The 16,499-nt window shown below is 52.6% G+C and overlaps 1 protein-coding gene across 5 annotated transcripts in view; it reads left to right on the top strand.

Annotated features, from left to right (window-relative positions):
- EYA3 (EYA transcriptional coactivator and phosphatase 3) overlaps window positions 1-16,499 on the top strand; it is a 49,973-nt gene that overhangs the window by 19,431 nt on the left and 14,043 nt on the right. For 2 of the 5 annotated variants that reach the window (XM_068150928.1, XM_068150929.1), the window contains exons 3-7: window positions 491-534; window positions 3,199-3,278; window positions 6,427-6,493; window positions 7,648-7,790; window positions 12,325-12,462. In XM_068150928.1, the coding sequence (XP_068007029.1) occupies window positions 491-534; window positions 3,199-3,278; window positions 6,427-6,493; window positions 7,648-7,790; window positions 12,325-12,462 (472 nt within the window). Of the gene's footprint in view, window positions 1-490; window positions 535-3,198; window positions 3,279-6,426; window positions 6,494-6,514; window positions 6,774-7,647; window positions 7,791-12,324; window positions 12,463-16,499 lie in introns of those variants that run through there. The other 3 variants (XM_068150930.1, XM_068150931.1, XM_068150932.1) reach the window with 3 other exon arrangements.

Below are 16,499 nucleotides of genomic sequence, written 5' to 3'. Positions count from 1 at the left end.
TTGGAGGTTGGAGGTCATCCAGTCTAAGCCCCCTGCCAGAGCAGGGTCACCCAGGGCAGGTCACACAGAACACATCCAGGAGGGGTTTGAAAGTCTGCAGAGAAGGAGACTCCACAACCTCTCTGGACAGCCTGCTCCAGGCTCCAGCACCCTCACAGGGACAAAGTCTTCCCTTCTGTTCCCATGGCACCTGCTCTGCTCCAGCTTGCCCCCAGTGCCCCTTGTGCTGTGTCCTTCGACATCCCTGAGTAGAGCCTGGCTCTGTCCTCCCCACACTGCCCTACACACCTTTACAATGAGGGCAGCCCTCAGGCTCCTCTGCTGTATCATCCCAGCACATTCAGTATTTCCTAGTGAGGGAAAAGCTGGTGAGCTCTGGAGTTCACTGCAGGGCTCTCTGTGTTTGAACACTGTGAAGTCTCTGCTAACCTGTGCCTAGGCTGTGTCAGGCCCAGCTCTCCATAGCTCTTGAATGGTTTTGTCTTTGCAGGTGAAAAAAGCCAAGATGCAGGAATCCAGAGAACAAAACCTGAGGTAGGTGATTTTGAATTTGATTTTAGTGTGGAGCAGTAACTAAATTTTTTTTTGTCCTCAAAAGCTTCCACTTGAGAGGCCTCACAGGGAGGGATTTGTCCCAGAGGCAGGGCAAAGAGAAGCCACTGCTGTACCTGATACAACTTTGAGAGTGAGGTCCCAGGGGAAAACAAACAAAAACCCAAAACACAAACACACAAAACCAACCAAACAAAACCCCAAAACCCTGACCCTTTTCTGAAAGTGTCTATAAAAAGCCTTAATTGCATTGTAGAATCATTCAGGTTGGAAAAGATCCCTGGGATCAAGCCATAGAGTCACAGAATGCTCTGGGTTGGAAGGGACCTCCAAAGCTCATCCAGTCCAACCCCTGCACTCAGCAGGGACATCCTCCACTAGATCAGGTTCCCAGAGCCCTGTCCAGCCTCACCTTGAATATCTCCAGGGATGAGGCCTCAACCACCTCCCTGGGCAACCTGTTCCAGTGCCCTAATCATCAGGCATCCTGTGTTTCACAGACTGAGGAGACTGCCAGGTACTGCATTTTTGGTCCCTGTCTCTTAGCCCTGCTTGTCATGGCATCAGCTGCCCTGGGACTTGATTTATGTCACTTCCTAAGGAGCACTTCCATCATCTAGGGTGGGGTGAGAACTTGCTGGTTCAGTTATCATAGAGTCATAGAATGGGTTGGGTTGGAAGGGACCTCAAAGCTCATCCAGTTCCAACCCATTGCCATGGGCAGGGACACATCCCAGTAGCCCAGGTTGCTTAAGGCCTCATCCAGCCTGGTTCCAAGAGCTTGTGCTGAAGAGCAGCAGTGAGAAAGAGGGCAGACAGCTGTACAGTGTGGTCAGAAATGTTACTGACTGCCTTACCCACAGGGAGTGAGCACACCCAGCAGCTCTCCACCCACTGGCAGGCTGCCACTTGACAGCCACACACTGACTGTGCCACAGACCCCTGCCTGTTGCTCCCACCAAGCACAGCACACCAATACCTGGAGGCTGCCTGGGCACATGTTCCTTTCCTGCAAAACTCCTGGTTGGCTATGGAGGTTTGTTCCTCTGCTGGCACTGAGAAAGGTTTCCAAGGGTTTCAGTCATGAGGGTTTTTGGGGGGAGGAAGCCTGGTTGTGAATATTGGTTAAGCTTCACTCCATGTCACCAGCTGAGGGCAGGAAGCTCCCTTGCCTTATAACCAAACCACTCACTGACCAGCTCCCCCCTTACCCAGTCCAGGAAAGCTGCACCTCCTGCCCCAGGGGATTATCTTAAACCAGTCCTGGGGCAAGGAGCTGCACAGAAGGGGCCTGTACAGCCTGAAGGAGTGGTCCAGGGAAGGATAAAGCTATCAGGGCGCTGCTGGTCAATACCCCAGTGCTCCTTGGCTGCTTCTCCTTCCCCCCAGCCTGCAGAGCCAAGTAAATGCTACCCCAGGTGTTGTGTTGTGGCCCTGCTGTCTCAGTGCTGTGTCCCTGGAGGGTTGCCTCACTGCTGGGTCTGTCACTGAAGATCAGTGCTGAAGCATCTTTGAGCTAGGTGCCACTTGGTGCTTAGGCAGTGCTCAGAGGGTGCTGGACTCTTGTGGCTTTGTCACATCTTGTCTGTTTGCTTTGGTCATGGTGGAGTAGGAACTCAGAGAATGTCTGCAGAAAGCTGCTGCTTCCTTTTGCTGCTTGCCATGGCCGCTTTGCTTTTACTGCTGGGTCTGCAGCACAGCTTCTCACAAACTTCAGACTCCTGGGTGCTGCTCTGCTGTTCTCAAGCTGCAGCTTCACAAGGTGAAGAGGGTGCTGAGAGGGCAGCAGCTGCTTGCAGCTCAAGTGCATGCCAAGCATAGTGCTTGCTGGAGCCCTCCCTGAGCCTGGATGAGCCTGAAGAGCACCTGAGCTGGTGCAGGGGTTGTACCCAGGTGGCAGGGAGGAAGCTTATGCTTTCTGCTGCAGGCAGCAGTTTCAAGCAGTTTCAAGTCTGCTGAGCTGTCAGTGAAGCTCCAGCCTTGTCTTGAGAGACTAGCTGGTGAGAAAATGTCCTGGAAGTGATGTGGGTTGACCCTGGCTGGACACCAGTTACCCACCAAAGCTGCTTTGTCACTCTTGGTTCAGCTGGACAGGGGAGAGAAACTGTCACAGGCAGCAGGCAGCCTGCTTCACTGTGCTGTTCACCACAGGCTGCATGAGAATCTCAACTGCAGTGCCTGGAGCACCTGCTCCTCCTCCTGCACTGACCCTGGTGTCTGCAGGGCTGTTTCTCTCACATCCTCTCACTCTGGTCTCCAGCTGCAGTTGTCTCCTGTGCAGTTTTGCTCCCCTTGCCTATGGAGTGGCAGGGGCACTGCCAGAGTTGCTGATGGCCAGCAGCAGGTCTGGCTTGGAGGCAGCTGGCATTGGCTCAGTCAGACGCAGGAAGCTTCTGGCAGCTTCTCACAGAAACCACCTCTGTAAGCCCCTCTGCTACCAAAACCTTGCCACCAAAACCTCCTGTGGTCAAATGCCTCAGGAGACCTGCAGCTCCCTTGGCATCTCTGTGCAGAGCTAGGGTGCAGAGGTAGCTTCTGTGAAGAGTTTGCCTGGGTGAGGAAGGTTGAACCCAGGGGTTGTGATGCCCAAGGATGCTAATTTAAGAGTTCATTATGCTAATGCTTAGCCTTTGTCTGTCCTGGCAGTCATGTGAGCAGCACAGAAGTCACTGACCAGAAACCTGAAGCTTCAAGCCTTGGTTCAAACCTTCCCTTGTCCAGTGACAGTAAGTACCCTCTGCTCTTCTTCCACTGCTCTCCTTCCTTTGCTTCCTCAAGCAGGAGCTTTGTGTTCAGTGTTCAGCCTGTCCTCACTTTCAGCTGGAAGGGAAAGTTTGCTGTGGTGCTTACATAGTGCCAGTGCTGATGGACAGCAGGATCTGCCTTTCAAACAAAGACTTTGGTGTCACTGCCCCACAGCCTGCTGCTGGGTCCTGCTGGGCCTTACCCCACTGACACATGGTTGTTCTTGAGGGTAGGGTTGGGGTCTAGTAATGTCTGTTTGTAAGTCACCTCTACACAGCTGGCTTTGGGTCTTTGCCATGCTCTTAGACTCTGAACTGTACTGAACCTCTGCAGAAATCCCTTAAGAAATAAATGGAGAGGAAACTGAGGCAGAAAGTGAAACAGTTGCATAGTGAGAGGTGGAATATCTGCCTCCTGCTGGGAGAAGAGGATTTCTGTTCAGAATGTCTTTGACTGCCAGTCCTAAATCATGGAGTGGGATTGGGTTGGAAAGGACCTCAAAGATCATTCAGTTCCATTCCCCTGCCATGGGCAGGGACACCTCCCACCAGCCCAGCTTGCTCAAGGCCTCATCCAGCCTGGCCTTGAACACCTCCAGGGAGGAGGCATCCACAGCCTCCCTGGGCAACCTGTGCCAGTGTCTCCCCACCCTCTCTCTAAGGAATTTATTCCTCATCTCCAGTCTCAGTCTCCCCTCTGCCATCTCAAAGCCATTGCCTCTCATCCTGGCACTGCAAGCCCTTGTCAAAAGTGCCTCCCCAGCACTCACTTCCAAGTATAAGTCAGTTCAGCCTGATTGGAAATACCAAATATGCCACTTCCCATTGCTCACTGCTCACATCTGTGCTGTGGTGGTGTAGTTGCAGGAGCTAGCAAAAGCCTGCAGGATCAGCTGCCTGGCTGGGCAAGCCATGTGCTGGTTGCAGAAGCTGCATGCAGTGGTGCTGTGCTCTGGGTTTGGATTTGTTACACCATTACCTAGCCCTTTGTGTCCTGGTGAAAGAGAAGAGGTCTAGAGGAGCCATCCCTGTGTCACTGTTTGGATGACAAAACAAGCCAGGGCATTGTTGCAGGAGGGCTGTGATAGTATCTGACAGGTGCTGAGTGAAAGCCTTCAGGCCCAGAAGTTGCCTGTGGTATCTTTGTGCCCCATGGACTTGGCACCATGAGTAGAGGAAGCAGTGGATTCCAGGAGCATTCATGGTTTGTGGCTGGTAGATTGTGTTCCTCAGCTGCTTGTGCTTGGGTTGCAGTCAGAGGAGGTTGTGTAGGCAGCAGAATGCAGAGGGTAGGGTCAGGGCTGTCTGTTGAGCTTGCTGCCCTCACTAAGAGAGTTCACTACATGGTCACACCAGAGCAATAATGTTGCAGGACTCTTCCACAGGGGCAGAGCCTGACTTGCTGGAGCACACCACTGGCATCTGGAGCAGATCCCAAGGCTGTTACCTGTGCCCTGCTTTCTTTTTGAAAGCCCTTAGCTGAGTCTCTCCAAAGGGGAAGTGCCAGCTCTGTAGTGTGAGTGGTGGAGGCTGTCACTAGAGCCAGCTAGCTTGGGGATGACTGCAGCACGCTGCAGCACTCTGGTGGCAAGTGCCAGAGGGGGCTGCACAGTGCCCAGGTCTGTGCCAGAGCTCCTGCACATCTTTGCTTTCCAAGTGTGCTGGAAGCTGAGTATCAGGTTGTCAGGTCAGCCTCTCTAAACCCAGGGGGCTTTAGTGGCTCTTGGGTTAAGCTGTGGCAGCTCAAGCCCCCTTCACCCCAACAGAATGCTGGAGTTGAGAAGTGTCTCATGGAGTGGACTAGAGTGCAGTGGTTTGAACATTCCCTGCTGTGTTTGCAGCCTGAGTGACTCTGCCTTAGCAGTTTCACAGTGGGATTGCTGTGGCTTATCCAGATGGGAACATCTCATTACATGGAGCTGCCACTTCTCTTCAGAGGCCATCTGAGCTGAGGGCTCTGAGCCTCCTGCACTGCAGCTTAGCCTGCTGCCCCTTGATCTATGAGATGAAGTTTGTTGAGCTGGGAGCCACTCCCAGCAGTTTGTTGCTGGAGCCATGCTCTGGGCTGAGCATGGGGAAAAGGGAAGGAGAAGAGGAAAGCTTGGCAGAAGGAGCACCTGCTTTGGTCTCTGCTCCAGGACACACAAAAGAATGCTCAGCTTGGCACAGGTGGAGCCCTCTTGGCATGTGCAAGGTTTTGAGCAGGACTGAAATCAAAGCTCTGTCAGGACAGTTGCAGAAGATAGAGTAGAGTAGAGTAGAATAGAATAGACTAGACCAGACCAGACCAGACCAGACCAGGTTGGAAGAGACCTTCAAGATCATCGTGTCCAACCTATCATCCAACACCACCTAATCAACTAACCCATGCAACCAAGCACCCTATCAAGTCTCCAATGTCAGCAACTGGTAAAGAGCACTATTAGGAAGGGAGGAACAGGACTGGCTGAATTACCCTCAGTTTAGGAAGGACAGCGAGACACTTGAACGTGTCCAGAGAAGGGCAGCAAGGCTGGGGAGAGGCCTTGAGCACAGCCCTGTGAGGAGAGGCTGAGGGAGCTGGGGTTGTTTAGCCTGGAGAAGAGGAGGCTCAGGGTTGACCTCACTGCTCTCTACAACTACCTGAAGGGTGGTTGTAGCCAGGAAGGGGTTGGTCTCTTCTCTCTAGCAACCAGCACCAGAACAAGAGGACACAGTCTCAAGCTGTGCCAGGGGAAGTTTAGGCTGGAGGTGAGGAGAAAGTTCTTCACCGAGCGAGTCATTCATCATTGGAATGTGCTGCCCAGGGAGGTGGTGGAGTCACCATCCCTGGAGGTGTTCAAGAGGGGATTGGACATTGCACTGGGTGCCGTGGTCTAGTCATGAGGTCTGTGGTGACAGGTTGGACTCAATGATCTTTGAGGTCTCTTCCAACCTTGATGATACTATGATACCTCCCTGGAGACATTTTGGTGCCCGTTCCACAGTGCCCTTTGTGAGGATTGGCCTTGAAACAGCTCTTAAAGGCACTCAAAGATCTTTGAGAATCCTGGGCCTTGGTTAGAGTGTCCTGTGGATGCTGCTGTGCAACTGTCATTGTTTGTTAGGGGTTGAATTCACCTTGGTGCTGACAGAAGCTTTTCTCTTCCAGTTATGACATGCACTGATTATATCCCAAGGTCATCGAATGATTATACCTCACAGATGTACTCTGCAAAGTAAGTAACAGATTGGTGCTGAGTTCTGGAACTCTTGCTGCTTTCTGAAGTCATCTTTTGGCATCTTTCTGCATCCTTGGAGTACTCTAAATCACACTTTCATCTCCTCTGGCAACACAAACTCACTGCTGCAGATGCTGAAGCTGATAGAGGCCTCCCTTTGGCTTCAGTGGCTGTTGGTTTATGATCACAAGGATAAATGAGGCCCTTCGAGTGATGCACAGCACACTGGGCTTGTGCAGGGATGCCCAGGAGGAATCAGCAAGCTGGACAGATGCATGTAAGGAATTTCCTTACTGTACAGGGTTTCTGTGGGATTTGCTATGTAAACAGAGGGTTTCCTCTTTGTTCACCACCTTTGGGGAGCTCAGTAATCCTCCCTGTTGCACCACAGCAGGCACTGATCCCCATTCATTGCTTTTCATAGGATCAGAGAGCCCTAGAGCGCTCTGGGTTGGAAGGGACCTCCACAGCTCATCAGTCCAACCCCCTGCACTCAGCAGAGACACCCTCCACTAGATCAGGTTGCCCAGAGCCTGTTGAGCCTCACCTTGAATATCTCTAGGGATGGGGCCTCAGCCACCTCCCTGGGCAGCCTTTTGTGTGGTCTCTCTGTGTGTTCCTGTGGTTTTGACACAAACTGCTGTGTTGTATTGGAGTCCTAGAAAATCAGGCTGGAAGGGAAGGGACCTCAGGGAACATCTGATCCAACCTTGCTTGGCAACAGCCTGGTCTGGCCAGAATGTCCCAGTACCATGTCCAGCCAAACCTCAGAAGTGCCCAGTGCTGGGGAAATGTTGGCTGTATAACTCTGGTTTATAGCTTAAGTTTGGCTTCCTAGCTTTAGGATTTGGTGTTGTGAAACTAACTGCTTGTGCCCCATGGAACAGGGAGTTTGTTCTCCCCCTGCCTTCCCAGTGCTGGAGTAAGCACTGGTGCTCTGGCATCACAGAGGAAAGGCTTTTCCCTGGCATCACTGCAAGAAACAGGCAGAGATAAGCCCAAGGGCACTGGGAGCAGCAGCAGTTGGTACCCTGAGCACACCTCAGTGTGTTGGTTTCTTTCTAAAGCAGTTGGTTTGGTGTTTTCTGGTTGGCAGCTGCCAGATACATAATGTAACCAGTTCTTCCCTGCTGTTCTGTCTCTTGCTCTAGGCCATATGCACACATCCTGTCTGTACCTGCATCGGAAACCATGAGCCCCTACCCTGCTCAGACCCAGTACCAAGCCCTACAGCAGTCTCAGCCCTACACCATCTACCCCCAGACCACCCAAACCTATGGACTACCTCCTTTTGGTAAGAAGCCACTTTGCAAAGCCTCCTCAGTGCCTGCAGGTGTTGTCCTGTGCCTCACTGCAAACCCAGTGTTCAGCTTGAGGCTGTGTGGTGGAGAGCAGAGCACTGAACTGTGCCTCAGTTCTGACTCTGCCTGGGACTGCAGCATATGCTCCTCACAAAGCTCTTCTCCTGGCCACCACCTTGGGTGTCTCCCCATGCAGCTTGCCAAATGGTTCTTACTTTAGGAGGATAATTTTCTCCACTTGTGGTTTAGCTGTGTTCAGTCAAAGGCTTAAGGTCCAGCTGGAGACAGGTGAAAAGTGGTGTCCCTCAGGGGTCTGTGCTGGGACCAGTGCTGCTCCATGTCTTCATCAATGCTGTAGACAGAGAGGCTGGGGCGCACTCAGCAAGTTTGCAGATGATACCAAGCTGAGTGGTGTGACTGAGAAGACTGAAGGGTGGGATGGTGTCCAGAGGGACCTGGAGAGGTGGCTGAGGAGAATCCATGAGGTTCAATAAAGCAAAGTGTGAGATCCTGCACCTGGGTCAGGGCAATCCTCAGTATCAGTCCAGGCTGGGGGATGATCCCCTCTCAGCCTTCTCCTCTCCAGACTAAAGAGCCCCAGGGCTCTCAGCCTCTCACAGTGGATCTGTTCCAGTCCCCAGATCGTCCTCAGGGCTCTCCACTGGACTCTCCCAGCAGATCTTCTCTCCATTGGTTCCTTCCCTTTGTCTGTTTGCTGTTCATTGCCAGTGTGCTGTGGCCCTGCTCTGTGTTCTCAGGTGGTTTACTCTGTTGTGTGCTAGGGGCTTTAAAGGCCAACCTGTGTAACTGTAGATGTGGTGCTTAGTGACATGTTTAAGTGGTGGGCTTGGCAGTGCTGGGTTAAGGGTGGGACTCCATGACTTTAAAGGTCCTTCCCACCCCAGATGACTCCCTGGATGTGTAAACAAGCAGTCACAAAGATGAGACACAGGGACCTGCCTTTCCTCTTTGCTCACATGGCACTGAGTCAGGATGCAGAGTCATCAAGTGCCTTCAAAACCTCAGAGCAGGATCCTGGAAACCTGAGGTGTACAAAGTTATGTGGTGAAGAAGAGGAGGCTGAGGAGAGACCTCACTGCTCTCTACAGCTTCCTGAAAGGAGGTTTGGGTGAGGCTGGTGTTGACCTCTTCTCCCAAGTACCCAAGGACAGGACAGGAGGCAATGGCCTCAAGCTGCAGGTTTTTTCACAGCAAGAGTAGTCAGGGAGTGGAACAGGCTGCTCAGGGGGGTGGTGCAGTCACCATCCCTGGAGGGGTTCAAAGCTCAGTAGATGTAGCACTTCAGGACAGGGTCTGGTGGTCATGGAGGTGTTGGGTAGAAGGTTGGGCTCCAGCTTAGAGGCTTCTCCAAGCCAAGCAGTTCTATGTTTCTCTTCTCTGTGGAATGCCCTTGGAAGTGCCAGGCCAGGATGCTTGGAAAGGTGTTTGAGGCTTCTGAAATGTGGGGGTCAGGACAGAGGGTAAGTAACATTTGTTAGTGTTTTGTGAGGGGTGTGCTGTTTTGGTGGTGGCTGTGTTGGGGTGGGAGGGAGCTTGTGGGTTTTAATCCAAAGGTTCTGGAATTCAGGGGTACTTGGCTGCTTCTGAGTGTAGCAGCAGGAATTCTTCTGCAGACCTAGGCAAGAGAGCAGGGTCTGCACAGGAGCTGCTGTCTGATAAGCATCTGAAGTGTGATCAGTCAGGACCAGCTCTTGGTATGGATTTTGAGGTCTATTACTAAATGCCTGAATCTTTAATCTGGATTTAAGAGTTAGGAAGCTTTAAAAAGTTCTGTTTCCAGTTGTGGCAAGCAGGCAGGAGTGCTGCCAGCTCCAGCACTGAGAAAATGAGCCCTGCCTGCTGGGATGGGCAGGTGGAGGCTGGGCATGCACACTGCAGGGGGCATTCTGCACATTGTTCCTGCTCACAAAATCTCCACAGCAGGTGAGGAGTTGGGCAGCTTGGGCAGAGATTTGGCTCAGAGGTTTCCCTGACCTGCTGCTGTGTGTTGGTTCCTGAGCCCAGAGGAAGGCAGCAGGAGTGATGTAACTGGAGCAAAGCAGAAGTGTTTGATGGTGAATTCAAGCAAAGTGCCAAACAGTTGTAGTCCTGAGATCACCCAGGGCAGGAGGCAGCTGTCAGAGGAGAGGTCACCTGTGCTGTTGGCAGCTTCTCACCTCTGCTTGTGCTGCAGCACTTCTCGGGTGCTGTTGATGCATTGTTCTGCCTGGGACATGAGCTGTGGTCTGGGGGGGTTGTTATGGGCTGTGCCATCCCAGCTGCATGCCTGTGGCTGTAAGCTGCTGTCAGAAGCACTGTAGCTGTGGTGGCTGGACTCAAGAAAAGCTGAAGTGGTGTAGGATGGCCTGTGTGCAGCCTCCCCATGTACCTGCCTGTGTCCTGTGACATTCCTGTGCCCAGCCACAGTGCCACTAGTGGGCATGGAGGGCTCTCATCTCCTCTTGCCATCCTTGAGGCTGTGCTGGCTTTTAAAGCCACCCAGAAGCAGAGAGGAGGACAGGTGCCTGCAGGCCAGGAGTGTGGGAAGTGTGCTGAGAGGTGACAGAAGGACAGTCATGGAAGGCAGGGGCTGGAGGATGCTGTAGCACCACCTGAGTCAGCTCCTGCACTCACATCCAGCCAGCCCTGCCAGCACCTCTGGTCACACAGAGTGCAAGGGACCTGACAGTTGCCCTACAGCATTCAGAGTTGGTTTGTGTTTCATGGACTTGGCACTTTTGGGTGTCCTGTGAGCACCTCCTGCTGCTGCTGTCTGTCCTTGTCCGTCTTGGTCACTGTCCCCTCTGCAGCCTGCTCACACATTTGTGGTAGCACTCTCCTTCCAAACTAAACCAATGCAGCTGCTCCCACTCTGCTGAGAGCATCTCTCTGCCCTGTTCCACTCTGGAGCTGTGCCATGCACCCACACCCCAGGGTCAGGCTCTCCCTGGGCTCTGTTGCTGCAGCTCCAGAGCTCTGAAACAGCAATGATGACACAACTTGAGAGTCCAAGCATCACAACCCTGGGGTGGCTGTGCAGAGAGCTGACTCCATTTGACTCCCAGGTGACACTTTGAGGTCAGATCTGCTGCAGAGTTCAGCTCTGGCTGAGCTCTGGGAGTTCCTGCTCTTGGCCAGCTCTGAGGCTCCCCTGGGTCTTCTGGATAGCCTGGAGAAGAGGAGGCTCAGGGGAGACCTTCTTGCTCTCTACAACTACCTGAAAGGAGGTTGTAGACAAGAGGGGGTTGGTCTCTTCTCCCAGGCAATCAGTACCAGAACAAGAGGACACAGTCTCAAGCTGCTCCAGGGGAGGTCTAGGCCTGTGGTGAGGAGAAAGTTCTTCTTACAGAAAGAGTAATTGGCCATTGGGATGTGCTGCCCAGGGAGGTGGTGGAGTCACCATCCCTGGAGGTGTTCAAAAAAGGCTTGGATGTGGCACTTGGAGCCATGGATTAGTTGTCATGAGGTGTTAGGTAATAGGTTGGATTTGATCTCTGAGGTCTTTTCCAACCTTGTTGATTCTATGATTCTGTGATAAGAGGCTTGGAGCCCACAGCCACTGGCTCATCCTGCTGCTGGTGGCTTCTGCAGCCTTGGTGCTGATTTTGGGGGCGGGGTTAAGAGGGAAAGTGATCTTTCTGCAGGCCCTGAGCTTTGTGTCTAGCTCCAGATGTCCTTTGTCACTCTGCTTTGCACACTCCTGCTAGTTTTTAAGCAGATCCCCTCCACTGATTCCTGCTATCTAGCCCCAGCTGGGGAGAAGTGGCTTTGCCTTTGGCTGTAGGTCTGGAAACACAGAAGAAGAGCCGTGAAGAAGCAAGGCCTGACCTGAGCTGCTGCACTCAGATGCTGGTTTCCCCCTGTCACTGCAGTAGACAGACCTTAACGTGGGCCCTGAGCTGCAGCCACTGCATGTGTGCCTCATGCAGCTGGACTGCAGCCTGCTGGCTGGCTCTGTGCTGTGCTCAGTGTCAGAGATGCTCTCCAGAGGCAGCAATCTGGAAGACACAGTCAGGTTATTTCCCCCCTGGTTTTTTGAGCTCTAGATTCCCTGTTGTTGGTTTATGGAAATGACTGACTTGTGGCTTGGTGTAAAATCCTCCAGCCAAAGAGCAGTGAAGTTGTGGAAGTGTTCACCTGGACCTCAACAGAGACCAGCTTCAGCCTTGCCTTCTAATAGCTGAGGGCATTTGCAGTGCTGTGCAGCCCAGCCCAAGCTGCAGAGGGATTGGCAGCTCCTCCAGGCCAGGGTGGCAGGGAGCTTGCTGTGACAGGAGCAGGTCTGTAGGTGAAAGCTTTGGAGATTGGTCTTGTTGGTGCTTTTAATTCTCTCTTTTCCAGCCACTTTTGTCAGCAGCTCTAACCCATGCCCAGCCTGCCAGTCAGCAACCCTGCAGGAGGTTCACAGCTGCCCTCTGTGGTTTGCTCCTTGCTTTTGTGTCAAGCAAAACAGCTTAACCTGAGCTAGCAGCATGCTCTTTGGTCCCAGCATATCTGTTTGTAACTGGTCCAATTTATCTGATTCAGGTGCACTGTGGCCAGGTATGAAACCTGAAAGTGGTTTAATTCAGACTCCATCTGCAAGTCAGCACAGTGTTCTTACCTGCACTACAGGGTTAACCACAAGCCAGCCCAGCCCAGCACATTATTCTTATCCCATTGAAGGTAACTTGGCATGGTTTTTATCTGCATCTCTCTCCACCTAACTGAGCCCAGACCCCACAAACAGAGAGGCTTGCACGTTGGCTCCTGGGCTGTGCATGCTCCTGTCTGCTTGGCCTCTTTGTGTGTGTTTGGTTCTGTGTTTGCTGCAGAGCTCTGTGTGCACCAGGCTGGCTTGTTGGTGCCATGCTGATGGACTGAACAGGGTGAAGAGCAAATGGGAAGGGAAGAGGAGACTCGATGTGGGGTTCTTGCATGCCATTGCTGGGGATGCTCTTGCAGCTCAAGGTTCAGCTTGGTGGTCTTCAGCTCCGTGTCAGGAGATGCTTTGACTGACAATGGACTTCTGAAACAGAGAAGGTTTTATTCTTTCTGGAGGTAGATGGCTCCTAGATATGACACATTCCCCTTCCCCCCAGCTTGGAGTGAACTTCCCTGTGCAGAACTGGCCTACCAATACTGCAGCTGCTGGAAGTGGCACAGCTCAGGACCCAGGTGCTGAGTGGCAGCAGCTTCCAGAGCAGTGCAGAGTGAATGTGAGCAATGACCATGGCTGCTGAGGGCAAACATTTGCAGACTGCTGCTCTGGTTTTCAGGCAGGACTTTTGCTGGTGATGCTTGGCTGATGCAGTGGGAACTTGTCTCTCTCCCTGCAGTTTTTAAAGAGCATTTCATTTCATTCCATTCCTTCTCTGTTTCTTGTGTGATACTTTCATAGGGCCTTCAGGAGAGCTTTTGCTCAGCCTTGATGCTGAATTCAGGACCAGGTTGCTCTGGCCTTTATACAGTTGCATCTCAAAACCCTCTGAGGTTGGAGGTTCCACCAGTTCCAGGGCCTGGCTGTTGTCATGGGGAAGCCTTTTCTTTTCTGCAGGTGGAGCATCCCTTCTTGCATGTTGGAACAGTTTCTCTTCTTCTCCTGCTGTGCACCTGCAGAAAGGAGCCTGGCTCTGCCTCCTCCATGCAGCTACCAGCAGGCTTCTGTCCAGTCCCCAAAGCCATCTCTTCTCCAGGCTTGCCCAGTCCTGCTGCCCCTCAGAGGGGGCATGCCCCAGCTCCCTGACTGTTCTGGTGGCTCTTTGTCAGACCCACTGCATTTTATCAACATGTTCCTTGTGCTTCAGGCCCCTCACTGTGTGCCATATCCAGGTGTGGTCTGCTGAGTGCAAAGCAAAGGGGGAGACCTAAAAATGAGCACTGAGTAGGGCTGAGCATCTTCCACTGAGCAGAGAGGGCCATGGCTGTGCTGTGGGGCTTGCCCAGCCTGCATCACTGTAGCATTGACTGGCCCAGTGTTGTGTTTCTCCTTGGCTTGCTTTCCACCTCCATGACACAAGCAGGGCAGCACTGCAGATACCAAGGGCCTTCAGACACAGCTCTGCAGGGCTGCCCTGGCAGAAGGCATTCAGTGTCCATAGCACACACTTGAACTGCCAGGAGTCAGGAACAGTTCTGCATGAGGTGACCCCTGGCAGGCTTCCAGGGATGTGCCACAGTGGGCACCCGAGGCCCTGGGGACAGGTGGGGCGACAGGGCCAGCCTCAGGTGGCTCTGCAGAGGGATTCTAAACCATTTGATCCCCTGCTGTGAGGATGTGAGGTGAGCAGAGTTTCCCTGCCAGCTGCTGCTGGAAAGTGTGAAGGAGTCACCTGACCTGTGAATGCTGTTGGGGAACTGTCACAGCCCAGCAGCAAACTCTTCCTGCTGCCTTCTGCTGCCTTTCCTGTTTGTAACACCAGCAAGCAGACAGCTAAGGGCTCAGGCCAGCTGATGCCACAGAGGTGGTGGAGAGCAGGAGCTGGCAGGCTGGACAAAGTGGCTTTGTCTCTTGGCAATCTCTTTTCTCCCCAGTCAGACCTGCAGGGTGCAGCTGTCCCACCTGCTGTGCATCCAGAGCTGGGTTCTGGCTTAGTCTGCAGATGCCAGACAGAAGCAGTGTGGTGCCTGAACCCTGGGCAATGGTCAGAGGCACTTCAGTGACTGAGAGTTTGGCTGCCCTGAGCTGTAGCACAGTGCAGAGGCACTTGGAAGCAGTGGGAGCCACATGGGAGGAATGGCTGCTCCTGCCTCCTCTTCCTCCCCTGGCAGAGCAAAGCAGCCAAGGGAAGCACCAAATGCATTCATTGCAGTATCCCTTCCCAGCCCGTGGTGCAACTGAAACAGCTTTGGAAGGGACTGCAGCAAAACTGAGTGGTTAGGGGAGGCAGGGGTGTGAGCTCTGGAAGTGGGGGAGAAAGGCACCAGAGGAGAAGATGACTCACAGCAGCTTCCAGGCAATACTTTGCTGATCTTTCAAAGCTGGAAGTGGTCTCTGCTGGCACATTAGTGCCAGATGTTTTCACCTGGGTTTGGCCCAGTCACAGGTAAAAGAAACTGCCCAGGGTACAGGAGGAATCAGTTCCTCTGTGCAGTGGGGGCTGGTGGTAAAGGTGTGCTGTGCAGCACTGTGTAGACAGAGGAGAATTCAGACAGAGCAGAATGAAGATCAGCACTGAAGGGGAGCTGGGGGAGCTGGGTTCTTGCCAGAATCCCAACACTGGGAATCCTTCTGTGGTTTCTTAGCTTCTGTTCTCTGTCTCAGTGGAGGAGCACTGCAGATGAGATTCACTGTCTGTTTGCTCTCTGTCATAATCTGGAGAGAGGAGGTGGAATAGTGTCTCCTGGATAGCTCAGCTCCTCCAGCTTTGCAACAGGGAGGATCTTTTCTGGAGAGCTGCTCTTCACAGTGCCCTAGGCAGTGAGCTTCTCTTTCCCCTGGCAGGTCCAGCTGGAAGGGGTCTGCTTGGAAACTAACCTCTGTTCTCTAGCAGCTGCTCATGAGGGGTGCCTGTCATGGGCCCCCTTTGCTTTCAGCTGTGCTTCTAGCAGCAGCATAGCTTCTGTAGGTGCTTGAGCATCTCCACCACTGCTGCTGTTCTGAGCAGATTTCCTTTCCTTTTCCTAGATGCTCTCCACTCTCAAATGCTCTGCCACCTGTGAACTCTGCTGCTCCCATCTGTGAGGAGATTCCCAGGGGCTAATGATTTGTCTTTTTCTCTGCTCCCACAGAGGTGCCACCCTTCACACTCCTCACCTCTGGGAAGTGCTGCAGTATTTACTGCACCTCTTTTAAGATCTATTTCTTCTGGTTTTCATCTTTTGGGGGCATGTTTTGGATCCCTTCCTCTTTCCAGGAGCCATTCACCAGCTGGTATCTGGGCTTGCCCTCTCACAGCATGCTTTGATCCAGACTTGGTGGTTGGGCCTGTTTCCCTGGGCTAGAAAAACTGAAGCCTGCAGAAGCTCTTGAGGCTTGAAGTAGATTCTGCATGAGTGCTCTCTGCAGGGAGGGAGGGCTTTCCTCAGAGTGCTGGTAAAGTAGGAGATGCTGTGGGTTTGTGCCTGTTCAGAAGCATCTGCAAGTGATCTTTGGTTTTGTTTGTGTCAAGAGAGAGAAGATTTAGCACAAGGAGATATTTCTTGGCAGCTCCTGGTTTAGTTCATCCTGATTTTGTTCATGCTGGTTTCATTATTTGTTGTCACTAACCCTTGAGGGTCCCCAAAAGCCCTTGTGGAGCATTGCTTAATGGGGCAAAGCTGCTCAGTGACTGGTGTGCCCTGATGCTGCTCTGGCAGCCTCCTTTGTGTGTTGGAAGAACCAAAAGCAGTGATCTGAGGGCTATTAAACATCTTGAAATTCATCCAGACAGCTGCATGTCTCTGGTGCTTTGGCTTACAAGCTGTGGAGCAACTACTGTAGAGAGTCTGTCCCTGTAGTCTCCCAGGGAGCTGGGGAGATCTGTTCACCTCCTCCAGTAGGAAGCAGCCTTTCCATACTATTGGAAATATTTTTCCTCTTCCCTTAAATGTTTTGATCTGATCAGGCTAAATATACCAAGTCCAATAGAGAGAGAGCTTTTCTGTCAGAGCTGATCTGAGCACATCCATATCCCTTCTCCTGACTGACTGTGAATAATCAGCTGCTGCTGACTGACCATCAGAGTGTGATTGGCATCTTCCCAAAAAGCCATGTTCATCACACTGCAGCTGCTTGGCCAGCA

Source organism: Melanerpes formicivorus, unplaced genomic scaffold, assembly GCF_026170545.1.
Source record: "Melanerpes formicivorus ecotype bairdi unplaced genomic scaffold, bMelFor1.0.p_v2 SCAF_21, whole genome shotgun sequence".
NCBI lineage: Eukaryota > Metazoa > Chordata > Aves > Piciformes > Picidae > Melanerpes > Melanerpes formicivorus.
This window is presented reverse-complemented; position numbering and strand designations above follow the sequence as displayed.